Source organism: Scyliorhinus torazame, chromosome 15 (assembly GCF_047496885.1).
Source record: "Scyliorhinus torazame isolate Kashiwa2021f chromosome 15, sScyTor2.1, whole genome shotgun sequence".
In the NCBI taxonomy this organism is placed as follows: Eukaryota; Metazoa; Chordata; class Chondrichthyes; order Carcharhiniformes; family Scyliorhinidae; genus Scyliorhinus; species Scyliorhinus torazame.
The window spans coordinates 11,591,464-11,607,494 of NC_092721.1; the positions used below are offsets into that span (position 1 = coordinate 11,591,464).

General features: G+C 43.2%; 1 protein-coding gene across 1 annotated transcript in view; it reads left to right on the top strand.

Annotated features, from left to right (window-relative positions):
- Positions 1 to 16,031, top strand: part of LOC140391524 (serine/threonine-protein kinase 24) — a 58,081-nt gene that overhangs the window by 32,834 nt on the left and 9,216 nt on the right. Inside the window, exons 4-11 of the mRNA XM_072476098.1 lie at positions 2,824 to 2,880; positions 4,460 to 4,568; positions 4,651 to 4,808; positions 8,729 to 8,914; positions 10,615 to 10,760; positions 12,121 to 12,247; positions 13,309 to 13,377; positions 13,506 to 13,642. Of these exons, the coding sequence (XP_072332199.1) occupies positions 2,824 to 2,880; positions 4,460 to 4,568; positions 4,651 to 4,808; positions 8,729 to 8,914; positions 10,615 to 10,760; positions 12,121 to 12,247; positions 13,309 to 13,377; positions 13,506 to 13,642 (989 nt within the window). The remainder of the gene's footprint in view (positions 1 to 2,823; positions 2,881 to 4,459; positions 4,569 to 4,650; positions 4,809 to 8,728; positions 8,915 to 10,614; positions 10,761 to 12,120; positions 12,248 to 13,308; positions 13,378 to 13,505; positions 13,643 to 16,031) is intronic.

Sequence of the window (16,031 nt, forward strand, 5' to 3'; positions counted from 1 at the left end):
ATGAGGCGTGAGTTGGCTATGATTGATCGGGAAACGTTCCTTAAAGGGATGACTGTAGATAGGCAATGGCAAACATTCAAGGAGTGCGTGGGGGACCTGCAACAATTGTTTATACCTGTCTGGCACCAAAGTAAAATGGGAAAGGTGGCCAATCTATGGCTTACAAAGGAAAGTAGAGATAGTGTTCGATCCAAGGAAGAAGCATACACATTGGCCAAGAAAAACAACAGGTCTGAGGATTGGGAACAGTATAGAATTCAGCAAAGAAGGGGTAAGGGATTGATTAAGAAAGGGAAAATAGAGTATGAGGGTAAGCTTGAAGGAAACATAAAAACTGACTGTAAACATTTTCATAGGTACGGGAAGGGAAAAAGATGGGTGAAGACAAACAGGGGAATTTATAATGGGGGACAAATAATTGGTTAAGCAACTAAATACATACTTTGGTTCTGTCTTCACAAATTAGAACACAAATAAAACATCAGAAATGTTGGGGAACGCAGAGTTTAGTGAGAGGGAGGAACTGAAGGAGACCAATACTAGTAGAGAAATGGTGTTGGGGAAATTGATGGTATTGAAGGTTGATAAATCCCCAGGCCTGAATATCACAGAGTACTTAAGGAAGAGTCTCTTGAAATAGTGGATGCACTGGTGGTCATCGTCCAGGATTCTATAAACTCTGGGACAGTTCCTGCAGATGAGAGGGTAGCTAATGTAACTCCACTATTTAAAAAGGGAGGTGGAGAGAAAGTTTGAATTGTCGACCAGTTAGCCTGACATTGGTAGTGAGGAAAATTCTGGAATCTATTATTAAAGATTATATAGCAGAGAATGTAGAAAATAGTGGCAGGATCGGACAGGGTCCGCATGGATTTATGAAGAGTAAATCATGCTTAACAAATCTACTGGAATTCTTTGAGGATGTAGCTAGTACAGTTGATGAGGGCGAGCCAGTGGATGTGGTTTGTTTTGACTTTCAGAAGGCTTTTGACAAAGTCCCGCATAAGAGATTAGCGTGTAAAATTAAAGCACATGGGATTCGGGTTGTGTATTGAGATAGATAGAAAACTGGTTGACAGACAAAAAGTCAGAATTAACGGTTTTTTTTCAAATTGGCAGGCAGTGACTAGTGGGGATCGGTGCTAAGACCTCAGCTATTCACAATATATATTAATGATTTAAATGAGGGAACAAAATGTGATATCTCCAAATTTCCCACCAAGTTGGGTGGGAGGGTGAGCTGTGAGGAGGATGCAGAGATCCTTCAGTGTGATTTGGATAAGTTGAGTGAGTGGGCAAATGAATGGCAGATACAGTTTAAATTTGCTAAATGTGAGGTTATCCACTTTTTTAAAGCGAAAACTGGAAGGCAGGCTATTATCTGAATGGCCATAAATTAGGAGAGGGGAATGTGCAACGAGACCCGGGTGTCCTCATACACCAGTCACTGAAGGTAAGCATGCAGGTACAGCACTCTGTAACAAAGGCAAATGGTATGCTGGCCTTCATTGCGAGAGGATTCAAGTACAGGAGCAGCAAAGTCTTGTTGCAATTATACAGGGCCTTGGTGAGGCCACACCTGGAATATTGTGTGCAGCGTTGGCCTCCTTATCTGAGGAAGGATGTTCTTGCTCTAGAGGGAGTGCAGCGAAGGTTTACCAGACTGATTCCTGGGATGGCGGGAATGATGGATGAGGAGAGATTGAGTTGGCTAGAATTGTATTCGCTGGAGTTCAGAAGGGAATTTTCATAGAATTTGTTACCACAGGATGTAGTTGAGGCCAGATCATTGTATGTTTTCAAGAAACCGTTAGATTTTGCACTTGGGGCAAAGGATATCAAAGGACAGGGAGGAAGGTGGGATTAGGCTATAGAGTTGGATGATCATACTGAATGGTAGAGCAGCTTGAGTGGCCAAAAGGCCTCCTATTTTCTATGTTTCTTTGCATTGCGTTGTGGTCGCTATCACTAAACTGTTCCCCCCACTGCACCTCAGTCACATGTCTGCCTTCTCTCCCCAGAATTGAATCCAGCGTTGCACAGTCCCTTATTGGACTGTCTACATAAGGACAAAAAGCTCTCCCGAATACATTTCAAGAAATCTGCCCCCTCTAAAACCTTTACACTATGAAATCCCAATTAATGTTTGGGAGTTTGAAATCTCCTACTTTTATTCTTTTTACACACTGCAGTGAATTGTCTACATTTCTCCTCTATTGCTCGCTGACTGTTTGGGGACCGATAATGCACTCCCAGCAACGTAACTGCACCCTTTTTATCCTAAGCCCTACTCACAAAGACTCGTTTGAAGACCCTTCCAAGATATCACCCCTCCTGACTCATTAATTAATAATGTGACCAAACCTCCTACACCCTCTGCCTTGCCTGAAGATCCTATACCTCGGAACGTTGAGTTCCCAGTGCTGCCCCTCAACCACGTCTTTGTGATGGCAACAATTGCAATTGTCAATCCACGCCCTTATCTCATTGTGTTCATTGTGTACAGCACTTCCAGCAACAACTTGCACTAGGGTAATGATATGCCCCAGGAGTGTAAAAATCTGATAACCACATAAAGGTACTAGGACAGGTGATGCAAAGTTTGGACAAATAAGTAAATTTTAAGGTCTGAAGAGGAGAGAGAGGCAGAGAGGTTTAAGACAGAAATTGCAGAGCTTAGAGCCTCGGCAGCCAATGGTACAACCACCAATGATTTAATGAAGGAAATAGGGAATATGCAATAGGCCAGCAATTCACGTTGCTTGTCAATATGTTGTGATTAACTCTACGCAGTTTTTTGATAATTCTTCATCTGATACGCAGGATACAAAATTATGGATTATAATGGAATATCTCGGTGGCGGCTCTGCCTTAGATCTGGTAAGTACATTATTTTTAAATTTTGCTACAGAACATTCATTGGGAAGCTGCATTTTTTTGCAATATAGAAATGTAATCATTGTCTGGCATGCCATGGAGAAATTGCTCTCGTGACTTTGCCCAGACTAGATCTTTTAGGCGAAGGAGAAGGAACATTGGATAATAGGTTTCTACGGCAGTAAAATGAGACAATGCCAGCTGCCCAGTCCAGATCGACCAACTTTCAATAGTGGGGACACTGAAGTTACTGAATATTAGCTTAAAGTAGAGTTTTCTAAACCAAATTTCTATAACTCAACTGAAAAACTTTGAGAAATGTCGATTCCAGAAAATGCATCGATGGCCTTAAATTTGAAACAGCAAAGTTCAAGCTTTCTTTCCCTCCATTATGTGTGGAAAGTGTACAGTCCGTTTTATAGTGCTGGCTCGACCATGTCACAAATCCGAAATGCTGTTAAAGTTATTGCAAGACTGGCTGATATCGAAATCTGTGAAATCAGGGCAAAGAAGTGCTAAGATACTCAGGAGAACTAATGGCAATATTGAAATACTGTCATTCCGAGCAATTATTGTGACTGTTCAGAAATTGTGTCTACCCCGTCAAAAAAACTTGAATGTCATTATACAAGTTGGAGACTTTGCCATATCATGTTAAATAAATGGACAGATTTGTAAATCGAAACATAGAACAATACAGCGCAGTACAGGCCCTTCGGCCCACGATGTTGCACCGAAACAAAAGCCATCTATCCTACACTATGCCATTATCATCAATATGTTTATCCAATAAACTTTTAAATGCATAGAAGATGGGAGCAAGAGGAGGCCTTTTGGCCCTTCGACCATTTATCACGATCGTGGCAGATCATCCAACTCAATAGCCTAATCCTGCTTTCTCCCCATAACCTTTGATCCCATTTGCTCCAAGCGCTATATCTCGCCGCCTCTTGGTTCAAGAAGATAGATGAATACATGGGGGAGAGAGGATTGGAAGGTTATGTTGATATGGTGAGATGAACGAAGGTGAAAAGGTTCATTTAAAAGATTTTGGCCCCGTAATTCAGAAGGTTGCCTTTTGAGGGGGCTCGCTAAAGTAATACTGGAACTAAAAGGGTGAAATTTTGAGGGCATTGATTAGGTTTGTATTACCTCACATATAGGCGATTAATGGGTGATCTAGTTGAGATATTTTAAGATGACTAAAGGGTAGAGAGAAACTGTTTCCTCTGACAGGGGTGGTGGGGAATCCAGGAAAAGGGGGCACTACTTTAAAATGAGAGCCAGGCCAGTCAGGAGCAATGTCATGAGTCACTTGGTCACATAGAGAGGTGTGTGGAAATCTGCAATATTTTCCTGCACAAAAACACAGTTGAGACTTTTTTTTTCAGTAGAAAATGGCAAGGCTGACATTGATAGATTTTTGTTAGGCACAGTATTATGACTTGGAAGATGGTGTTAAGGTACATATCAGCCATAATACAATGCAACAGTGGAACACAGTCAAGAGCTGAATGGCCTTCTCTTGTATTTATGAAATATTTTGCTAGGTTCTTAAAGATTTGATTGTGTTTCTTTTTAGTTAGAACCCGGTTCACTGGATGAATACCAGATTGCTACAATACTACGGGAAATTTTAAAAGGCCTTGAATATTTGCACTCTGAAAAGAAAATCCACAGAGATATCAAAGGTGAGAAATGGCATTTGCATTTTTAGACCATTTAGTAATTGTATTCAAGTCTCTCGTTAACATTTGTGTTGACTTTTTCTAGCTGCCAATGTCCTGCTGTCGGAGCAAGGCGAAGTTAAACTGGCAGATTTTGGTGTTGCTGGGCAGCTGACGGACACGCAAATCAAGAGAAACACTTTTGTGGGTACGCCCTTCTGGATGGCACCAGAGGTTATCAAACAGTCAGCGTATGATTCAAAGGTACGGATTTCTGCCATCTCCAGAATAAACTGCGGTTCACTACTTGGGAGAATGGATTCCTTTTGAGACAGCAGAGTTTGCAAATGTGTGCCTAACAATGCCCAACTTCTGCCCATGCTTCAGCTCATCAACTAGTGGAATTCTCATCCATGTCACCTCTAGATTTCACTATTCCTGTCCTCTCTTAGGGCTCCCGCCATCCATCTGCTTGTAAATATCAACTCATCCAAAAATATTGTCCGAACATTCAACAAGTCCCATTCACCATCAACCCTCTGCTCCTTTCCCCCCCCACTTTTTTAATATAGATTTAGAGTACCCAATTCTTTTTCCAATGAAGGGGCAATTTAGTGTGGCCAATCCACCTACCCTGCACATCTTTTTGGGTCGTGGTGGGTTGAGACCCACGCAGACACTGGGAGAATGTGCAAACTCCACATGGACAGTGACCCGGGGCTGGGATTGAACTCGGGTCCTCGGCACGTGAGGCAGCAGTGCTAACCACTGCGCCACCGTGCTGCCATCTACATCGCCTCAATGTGAAAATTCTCCCCTGTCCCAATACTACCTCATGTGGCTTGGTATCAAACCAAAGCTCCTGGGGGTCTTTTACGCTGTTAAGCAGCATGGTAGAATAGTGGTTAGCGCAGTTGCTTCACAGCTCCAGAGTCCCAGGTTCGATTCCCGGCTTGGGTCACAGTCTGTGCGGAGTTTGCACGTTCTCCCCGTGTATGCATGGGTTTCCTCCCGAGTGCTCCGGTTTCCTCCCACAGTCCAAAGATGTGCAGGGTTAGGTGGATTGGCCATGCTAAATTGCCCTTAGGTTAGGTTAGGGTTACTGGATTAGGGGGATAGGGTGGAGGTATGGGCTTAAGTGGGGTGCTCTTTCCAAGAGCCGATGCAGACTCGATGGGCCGAATGGCCTCCTGCACTGTAAATTCTATGATGTATGAAGGCCACTATAGAAATTAAAGTTGTTGTTGTTGCAGGAGAATCCTAACATCTGTGTCAGCAATAAAAATTCATGGCCAGACAATTTGGATTGACTGAAACTCGCAGGAGGTGAATAGAGATTGATACATTTAAGGAGAAGCTCGATAAACACAGGAGGGAAAAATATGCTAAACCTTTATAAATCACTGTGTCCCAGTTGGACACTGTGTTCAATTCTGAACACCACACTCTAGAGAGGATATCAAGACCTTGGAGAGTGTGCAGAACAGATTTACTCGAATGGTAGCAGCAAATAGGGTCATCAGTTCTGTGACAAGACGTGCGAAGCTGGGATTGATCTCAGTAGAGCCGAGACATTTAAGATTAGTTTTAATAGATGCTCAAGAACTGATAAGAGTAAATAAAGATAAGCTGTTTCCAGTGGCAGATGGGTTGATAACCAGAGGACACAGATTTAGGATGATTGGCAAAATAACTGGAGGCACCATAAGTTTTATTCCTACCAAAATCAAATCTAGAATGTACTGCCTGAAAGGGTAGTGGAAGCAGATTCAGTAGTAAGTTTCAAAAGAGAATTGGATAAATACTCTAAAGCAAACACTTTTACAGAGCTACGGGGATAGAACAGGGAAGTAGCTTCATAGGATAGCTCTACCAAAGAGCAGGCACACATGACCAAATGGTGGCCCCCTGGGCTGCATCATTCTGTGAAATGAATAGAAGGATATGCTGCTGGAGTAGAAGGGTGTGCTGCTGGAGTAGAAGGGTGTGCTGCTGGAGTAGAAGGGTGTGCTGCTGGAGTAGAAGGGTGTGCTGCTGGAGTAGAAGGGTGTGCTGCTGGAGTAGAAGGGTGTGCTGCTGGAGTAGAAGGGTGTGCTGCTGGAGTAGAAGGGTGTGCTGCTGGAGTAGAAGGGTGTGCTGCTGGAGTAGAAGGGTGTGCTGCTGGAGTAGAAGGGTGTGCTGCTGGAGTAGAAGGGTGTGCTGCTGGAGTAGAAGGGTGTGCTGCTGGAGTAGAAGGGTGTGCTGCTGGAGTAGAAGGGTGTGCTGCTGGAGTAGAAGGGTGTGGCTGCTGGAGTCGAAGGGTGTGCTGCTGGAGTCGAAGGATGTGCTGCTGGAGTAGAAGGATGTGCTACTGGAATAGAAGTAGGGTGGGAAGATTATGTGGAGCATAAACACCAATGTGGATCAGAATGATTCTCAAACTCCTGTGCACAGATCCTGTGGCTTAAATTAACCCTATGTTTATTTCATAAATTGGCACTTTGATTGAAAGATATAAAGTATTTCTGTTTGTTATTTTGACTACCGTTTTCTGTTCAACTATTTCCCGATATCTTCAAATGCTGACAGCAGAAATTGGTGTGTAATCTAGCGGTGAAAGAATGTTTGGTGTAATTGGCTCAGTTAATTTGGTACTGATGGGCGACACGGTGGCGCAGTGGTTAGCGGTGCTGCCACATGGTGCCGAGGTCCCAGGTTCATTCACGGCCCCGGGTCACTGTCTGTGTGGAGTTTGCACATTCTCCCAATGTCTGCGTGGGTCTCACCCCCACAACCCAAAGATGTGTAGAGTAGATGGATTGACCATGCTAAATTGCCCCTTAAATGGGAAAAAAATTGGGTAATTTGGTACTGATGTGCTTTACAGTGGTACATCTTTTGCTGGGAGACCCTATATTTGATGCTTGGTGTGTACTGTATTAAGTAAACCGTACGTGGGAAAATCAAAGGTACGCTTTAAAATATCCTCAGTCCCCTTCGATGCTGACTGTGTATAAAATGGCTGGAGGTTGCAGAGAGCTTTGGGGTATTCTGGACAATGTTGCTCTTTTTAACCTTAGTCTATTGGCTCTGATTACGTCACCTTTGCTCACGAGTCGCCAGGTATCTTTATGATACCGCCATGTGGTTCAAGTTCAGGTTATGATTAATAATACAGCACACCGCTTAGTAAGGATTAAAACAACGGTCATTTATTATATACAACAAGCAATATTAATACCCTAATACTACTTTCTATATAATAAACCTATCACTACTGGCCAATACTTAACTTAGGAAGAGCCCACCAGGTCAGGGAAACAAATGGCTTGTCCACTCAGATCTGGCCCGCGGGATTCAAAAGGCTGCTACAGGTCGGTGGCTAGGCGTCTTTACCGGATAGCGATCGCTGGATTCAAACTTACTGTTGCCGGTTGCTGTTCTTGTGAAGGTCTCGAGCAGGCGAAGAGGAGAGAGAGAGAGAGATCTGAACTTGGACCCTCACTTTTATAGGGCCCAGGGGCTTCCCGCCTCCCGGGGCGGCCCTTGACCCTGAGTCCCAAGTGATTGGACCTGTCCCCAATCTCTGGGGTCGATGTGTCCAATGGTGAGGCGATTTCTCGATCGGGGGGTGGTCGCTCACCTGTCTTTGTTTCGGCCACTGCAGGCACCGACAGGTCTGGCCCGGTATTCAATTGCTAATATGTTGCAATTGTTCCCGGGGATAGCCGATTTAACTGTGGATGTCTGAGTTGATTACGTGTAAACAGTCCTGAATGCAACTGCAAATACCTGGGTTGATGGGCTGTTGATAGCCCTGAGTATCGATCTGGGCTAACTTCCCAGAGCCGAATATGCAATACTGTCTGCAGCTACCTGCTTGTGTCTTCTTAGCTGCTTTTCCCAGCAGTCTTTCGGGTTAGCCATTTTAAACTGGGTTTTGGCCAGATTAATCGGAACGCAGCCATTTTACGTGGCTACAACAACACCATTGACCAGCAACCCAACTGGACCAGCCATGTGAATGCTGTGGGATAAATTGCATTCTGGGATTGTTAGCGAAGCATTTTAGAGTTTGGCTCAAGTTGAAACAATAATAATCTTGATGTTTGACCAAAGGGCTAAACTCCACACTTGGTTGAGAAACACATATTCTGAAGTTTTTCCAAAATAATTTTCCTTTTCTTGTACTCCTGTTTTCCTAGGCTGATATCTGGTCTTTGGGAATAACCGCAATAGAACTTACAAAAGGAGAACCGCCGCACTCGGAGCTACATCCGATGAAAGTTTTATTCCTTATTCCGAAGAACAATGCACCAACATTGGAGGGAAATTACAGTAAACCCCTTAAAGAATTTGTAGAAGCCTGCTTGAATAAAGAACCGAGTTTTGTGAGTGCTTTAAAATCTAAAGATCTTGCAACAAAAAAAACATGCGAGAACCTTGGTTGTTATTTCTACTTTGGAGAATAAATGGAGTTATTCAAGCCCACCTTGAAGTTTAATCAGCAGACAGATACTCCGTGACAATGTGAGTCATTGGAGCTGCAGCCTGGATGGTCCTGGTGGCCCCTCTGATGCTCTGGCTGCACAGAAGCCTTGGCCAGACTGGAAATGGTTTTACAGGGCCCATCATCGCTGTAGGAGACCAAAGCTGGTTGGTCGTGCAGTGTTGTCTATGAGAGAGTTGTTTCTGGTGGATATTTTCTCCTGGCAACCCTCCTGCAATAGGTCCTCCACTGTTACTTCTTGGCAAGGTGGATTTAACCATGTGGGGTGGCAGGGGGGAATGTGTACTGCCGGTGGGTTGAGGACGTCACAAATTAGGGGATGGCTTGGATTAGAGTAGGACCTTCATCAGTAACTTGCCTGTTGCAATTACCCTCCTTATTTGCTGTGATGGTGGGGGTGCAATGTTGCTCAGGACTGGGAAGCAGGTGAGGTGGGCTGGTCAAAGACTACTGTGATAATGCACGTTGTTGAGTTGCACATTGATAGGTTGTTGTGGGCAGATTGGTACCATACTGGTAACACAGTATTTTGCAGTTGGGTAAATAATGGCAAGAGCAGTGGTCCTTAGGGTTTTGGAATGTGATCTCATTGAGGTACCAGCTGGTTTACTGAGGAAGTTATTGGGGGATTTTTTTTTTCTGTAGTCTTGAAGCTCTGTCTGATATATGAGGACTCTTTGTCAAGAGTGACACCTAAACAGACAGGATGGGCATCATGCTTCAGGTCCTGGCCACCCAGGGTGATGTTCAGTTCCCTCTATGCACTGGCATTGTGTAGGTGCAATGCACTAGAGACTGTTTTACTGGTGTTCAGTTTCAGGAACCATGTCTTGCAGTAGTCTGCCTGCTTTGTAATATCGTTTTTTAGTGTGTCTTCCAGCTCAAGGAAAGTCTGAACCTATATGCCACTGCAGATGTCATCTGCATAGCTAAACCTTTGGGACTGGGTTGTGGAGTAGGTCGTTGGTGCAAAGTTGAGCAGAGTTGGGGTCAAGATAGACTCTTGGATAGCTCATTTGTCTGTTTCCTGCTGACGTAGACTCATCACCCATATACACCCTGAACATTAATGCAGATTCAGGCGCAATCGGAGAACAAAATTAAATTTTAAATGTCTCATCACTGACCTGTTACTGCAACAACACTGTAAACGTTTTCAGATTGCACAGGCTTTGACTCTGATTGCTATGTTTAACACAGTTCTGGGCCTAAATGACACCTTAAGTTAAGAGTGGAAAATTTGAGGCATTTGTGAACAAACAAAACCAGGAAAGAAAGAAAAAACTTGTATTTAAATAGTGTCTTCCAAACATCTCTTTCTCGGCAATCAGGTATTTTCAAAGTGGAATCCCAGTTATTACATTTGTGATGTTTGTGATTATGGCTGGGTATAATAATGCACATGTGCCCATTGTCTCTGAAGGTGGTTACATTAAGCAAGAAGTGTAGCATGTTTTATGAAGATTGTCGTCCCAAGCACCCAGTGCACAGAAATGCTTTTGCTTCCATGATGATGAGAAATGGTTTCACTTTGCTGTTTAAGAAGGAATAACTCATCTATGTTTTGTTCACTTTCTTAAGAGACCTACAGCAAAAGAATTGCTGAAGCATAAATTCATTATACGAAATTCTAAGAAGACCTCTTACTTGACGGAACTAATTGACCGGTACAAGAGGTGGAAGGCGGAGCAAAATCATGATCATTCCAGCTCAGATGAATCTGACTCGTAAGTGCTCCTGTACCATGTGTTCAGCCAGTTCCTCTTAGATGCTTCCAATAAAACATGCTCAATTACACCACAGAAACGGGCCATCTGGTCCACGCTGGTGTGTATTCTGCACATGAGTCTCTGCAATTCACCCTATCAACATGCCTTTGTAATCCCTTGTTCAGCCGCCCCTTAAAAATATCCATGCTATGCATTTCAACAGTTCACGTGTACGTGGAAAGGGGAGTTAATAGTGGTGTTCAGGACTTTGAGTGGTTTTGATACGGTAAATAAGGAGAGATTGTTTTCACTGGCAGCTGACTCAATAACCAGAGGAGACAAGTCAAAAGGTGATGCAGAAAGGAACGAGAGACAATTTGAAGAAAATAAAACTTGTGCTGCAAGATCCTTCAAAGGGAAAACAAATGCATGACCGAGTAAACTACTCCGTTGTCTTGAGGGTAATTAAGTATGGGCAATAAATGCTGCCCTTGCCGGTGACACTCGTGTGACTGGTGGGCGGGAAAAAAACAGATCTCTGCTTGACTCTCAATTCAAATCTCTTCCACAACCTTCAGCTGTCTCAGCCTTGAGCTCTGGAATTGCCGCCTCCTACCTCGCTCTCCTTTAAGATGCCTGTTAAAACCTATCTCTTTGGCCAACCCGTCCGAATATCGCCACATGTGAAACTGTCTCAAATTTTGTTGGCATCTCTCGCATGAAGCACCTTGGGACGTTAAATCCAGTTAAAAAAGCTATATAAATCCAAGTTGGTGCTTTTCTTGTTTATAATCTAGCCAACGAAAGAGAAGACTTGCATTTATGACATGCTTTTCACGACCACCTGAAGTCTCAAAGCGCTTTGCAACCAATGAACAAAGAACAATACAGCACAGGAACAGGCCCTTCGGCCCTCCAAGCCTGTACCGGTCATGATACCAACCTTTGCCAAAACCCTGAAGACCAATGAAGTACTTTTTGAAATGTAGTTACTGTTGTAATGTAGGAAACATGGCAGCAAAGTTGTGTGCAGAACATTCCCACAAGGTTCAATATTGATTATGAACAGGCACCTGTTGTTTTGTGGTGTTGATTGAGGCATAAATATTGGCCCAGGGCTAACTCCCTCGCTCCTGACAGCACCTCGTGACAGTGCTCTGCTCCCTTACTACTGCACAGGAGTATCGGCCTTGATTCTTGTGCTCAGGCCCTGGAGTAGGGTTTCAACACGGAACCTTGTGACTCTTGAGGCAAGTCTGCTGCCAAATGACACAGATGCCAAAATAGTTTTTATTTGTTTTATTTGGCGTGATGATTTTACATGGAGACTTTTTTTTAACAATAGATTAAACAAAAATGTTTCCTTTAATAATATTAGGGAAAGTGACAAACAAGCATCAGGAGGAAATGACACAAGTGATTGGATCTTCACAATCAGAGAGAAAGATCCTATCAAGTTGCAAAATGGAGCTGCACAGCCCGAGGATCTTATCGAGAGGGATCAGGTACAACTCATGTTTCCAATTTATAAGTTTGACTTGTGATTTATTTTCTTAAGTAGCCTTCACGCAGCTCTTAAATTACTGGTTAGAGGGCGAGATGAACTACAACATATTGACTTCAGTAGCTTAGACAACACTGCGATTCTATGCAATGCAATCCTGTAATTGCCAACAGGTCTAAGGAAATCTAATTTAATATCAGCCCATCAACACATGCAAAGCAAGATTGGACAAGTGGAAGAAAGAAGAGGTGACCCAATAGAGGTCTCAAGTTTTGCAAGTGTTTGATAGGATAGATATAGAGTTGAAAACTAGAGGACAAAATATAAAATAGCTACTATTAAATTAATGAAAAATTCAAGAGAGGATTCCTTAACATAGAGGATGGTTAGAATTTGGAACTCGCTACCACATGGAGTGGATGACAAGAATCACACTGGCATATTTGAAGCGAAGCAAAATGTACACATGAGAGAACATAGAACATACAGCACAGAACAGGCCCTTCGGCCCACGATGTTGTGCCGAACCTTTGTCCTAGATTAATCATAGATTATCATTGAATTTACAGTGCAGAAGGAGGCCATTCGGCCCCCCGAGTCTGCACCAGCTCTTGGAAAGAGCACCCTACCCAAACTCAACACCTCCACCCAATACCAAGGAAAAGGAAGGTTTTGTTGATGTGGATGGGTGTGGCGCATGAACATAAGGTATAGACTATTGGACCAAATGCCCTGCTTCTGTGCTCTTAAAAAGAAAAATGTAATTATTGTTAAAGAAGTTCCACTCATTTCATCCAGAAACCAGAGTAACAGGCAACTGAATGCAGAAAATAACCTGGTATTGCTGTTGAAAATAGCATTATCAGGAAATAGAAGATGCAAATATGTCGACCAGCTACCCTCTAATAGTTTGTATCACCCGTTTACTATTCAGGTTTGCTGAGAAATGTGTGATTCTTGTGTCATATTTGTTTCCACTTTAACCGCTATTCTATTTCACTGAAGCAGAGCTGTAGACTGCCAATTCTAAGGAGATTAATGTCTAACATTCAACTTTCATAGGTAGAAGATACTCCAAAGCACACACTATCTCAGTGTTTACCAACAATTATTTCTCCATTATTTACTGAGGTATGCAAAAATTCAATTACTTGAGTTTGGAGTGGGGAGCAGGAGATGTATCCCATAATGCACGTTTCTGTTGTATTGATGGATTGGCACACATTCCCAGTGGATTGACGAATTCCATATTCTTTCAGCTCAAGGAGAAGAGCCGGGCTGGAGGTGGTAACACTGCAGCAGTAGAAGAATTGAGGGAGGCTATTTTTTTGGTAGAAGAGGCTTGTCCAGGCATTTCCGACACACTCGTATCCCAGCTTGTGCAAAGGCTTCAAAGGTATTTTCCATTGATTGTATATTTTGGACCCAGTTGTTGAAGCAAATGTGTTTCCCCACAGCTCATTTAAACCATTCAGGTGATGCCTTGGCTACCTGAACCCTGAAATCCCTCTGCTTTTTCACACCACCCAATTTGCCCCCAAAGTATAATTAATTATTACATTACTTTTCGCCAAACTATCACGTCCTACTTTCAACATTGAATTCCATTTGCTGTTTTGATGCTAATTTCACCACCTTATAATTAGCCAAAAAGGCTAATGGAATGCTGGCTTTTATCCCAAGAGGAATATCTTCGAAGTAATGCTAAACAAAGCCTAGGTAGACTACACCTGGAGCACTTGTGTTGTGTTTGGGAAAGAGTGTGGTGCAGACGTACCAGACCGATACCTAGACTCTGGGTTAAATTACAAGGCGAGATTACGTACCGTATGGTTGTTATTCCTGAAATCTGGAAGGATAGGATGTGATCTAATTGGCATCTTCAGGATATTGAGGGTAAAGTAGACTGGGGGGGAATATTTCCAATGATTGGAGCGTCTAAGAGAGGAGGTGATCCCATCCCAAAGGTTAGAGCCAGACCAGTAAAGTTAGGAAACACTTTCATGCAAAGATGTGAGAGAAGTTTGGAACTCTCTTCCACAAACAGCAATTGACGCTGAATTAATTGTTAATGTTAAATCTGAAGTTGATAGATTTTTGTCAGCCAAATATATTAAGGGATATGCGGCAAAAGTGGATATAAGGAGTTAAGTCACAGATCAGCCATAATCTCGGTCTCTTCCTGTTCTAATGTTCCTATCCCGTTGCAACTTGTTATTTATTTACGATGGCCCCTTGTGTCCAATCCCAGCTAGTGTCACTCCTTGACAAGTCAGATCCAAGGGAGGAACTAGGCCTGAACTTTTATTTTTTGTTTAGCAACATGGAGAGCGGCTACTGCACAGAGTTAACAAAAAAAAAATTTAAACAATTAAAGATGAACTACGTTACACTATTCCGTCGCCCACTATACTTTTACTGATATATGCAGATTTGTGAGGATAACACAAGTTACCAAGTGTTTCTTGCACTTGAATATTCACAGCAAATATACAGTCCATGTAAACCAATAGGTGACCTGTGGTCACACACACCACACTCTGAAACCAACAGATGCCAACCCAAACAGATGCTATGGATCTCGCATCAACTCCTCTCAGACGCTTGTCACACAGTGAGCCAAACGGTCCCACTGAACTCCGTCTTTCTCCCAAGGATTTCCAATCTGATTGCTCAAAGGACACGCCTTGGAATCTTCTCTCAAGCAACTCTTTCACTTGGAATCTGCATCAAGGGTCCACCTAAGGGTTTCAACCTCTCCTTCCGATGTCCATCTCTCCTGGATCGCCACTAATATTAAAGCTTCTCTGATAATCATGCCAACAGAACGGCACTGCTTCACAGGCCCATAGTAAAGATTTAAAGCCCTTCAGTTGTACGCTTCAATCATCTGGTGTCTTGCAAGCTACTTTGCTTTTAAATCTGCTTCCTATAGCTTTTACTCTGTAATTTGCAACCTTTCCCTCTGTCCTTTACTTAGCTTCATTGGACAAGTTCTGTACCAGAATCCTTGACCTTTGCCTTAGCTTAAAGGTCTTCTTAGGATCTTTCTCCATTTCCGTTAGGACCTTCTTCCTGCAGTTCCCTCCCTCAGTTAACTGCTGACAACTTGGTGTCTCCCTTGATATCCGGAACTCACTCGACGTTAACTGTTACTTTAACAGTCGAGCAACTCACCTCCGATTCTTAGATTTATTTTCTTCATTCTGCTAGTACAGCTGGAGAGAAGCAAACCACTCCCTTCACCTTAGAACATAATCACCAACTGATCTCAAACTGTTTTCTATTTCTCCGTGTCTGTGTGGGTCCCCTGTTTTCTGTACTTCAATAGCCATAAAACCTCATTAGAATGCAGGTAAGCTAGTGCACAAATATAAGTTAAACTTGAAGCTATAGCGTATTCCTAACACCCACAAATACAACTTACTTACTCTCCTAACAATACGATAAAAGTGTCAGTTTATCTGTGCGGTTCTTATCCCCATACCGTTATCTGCAGACTCGCCCAATGATCTTTCCTTGACCACCTCCTCTTTCTTACCTACATGCCACTTTTGGCATCGCCTGCAGAGGTGGGGTCAACCTCCTCATGTCCGCAGTCAACCCCATCACTGCCTCTGTGTTGACATGCTGCTTGCCTGGAGACAGTCATGCTGTCATCATTCATCCCCGCTGCAAACTATTTATCCTCGCTACTGACTCCATTCCTCTGCTACTATTTCTCAGACTGAAGCAGACTTTAGAGAGCTCAGCGTCCTACTTGGCAGTGAGCATCCAACCCCACA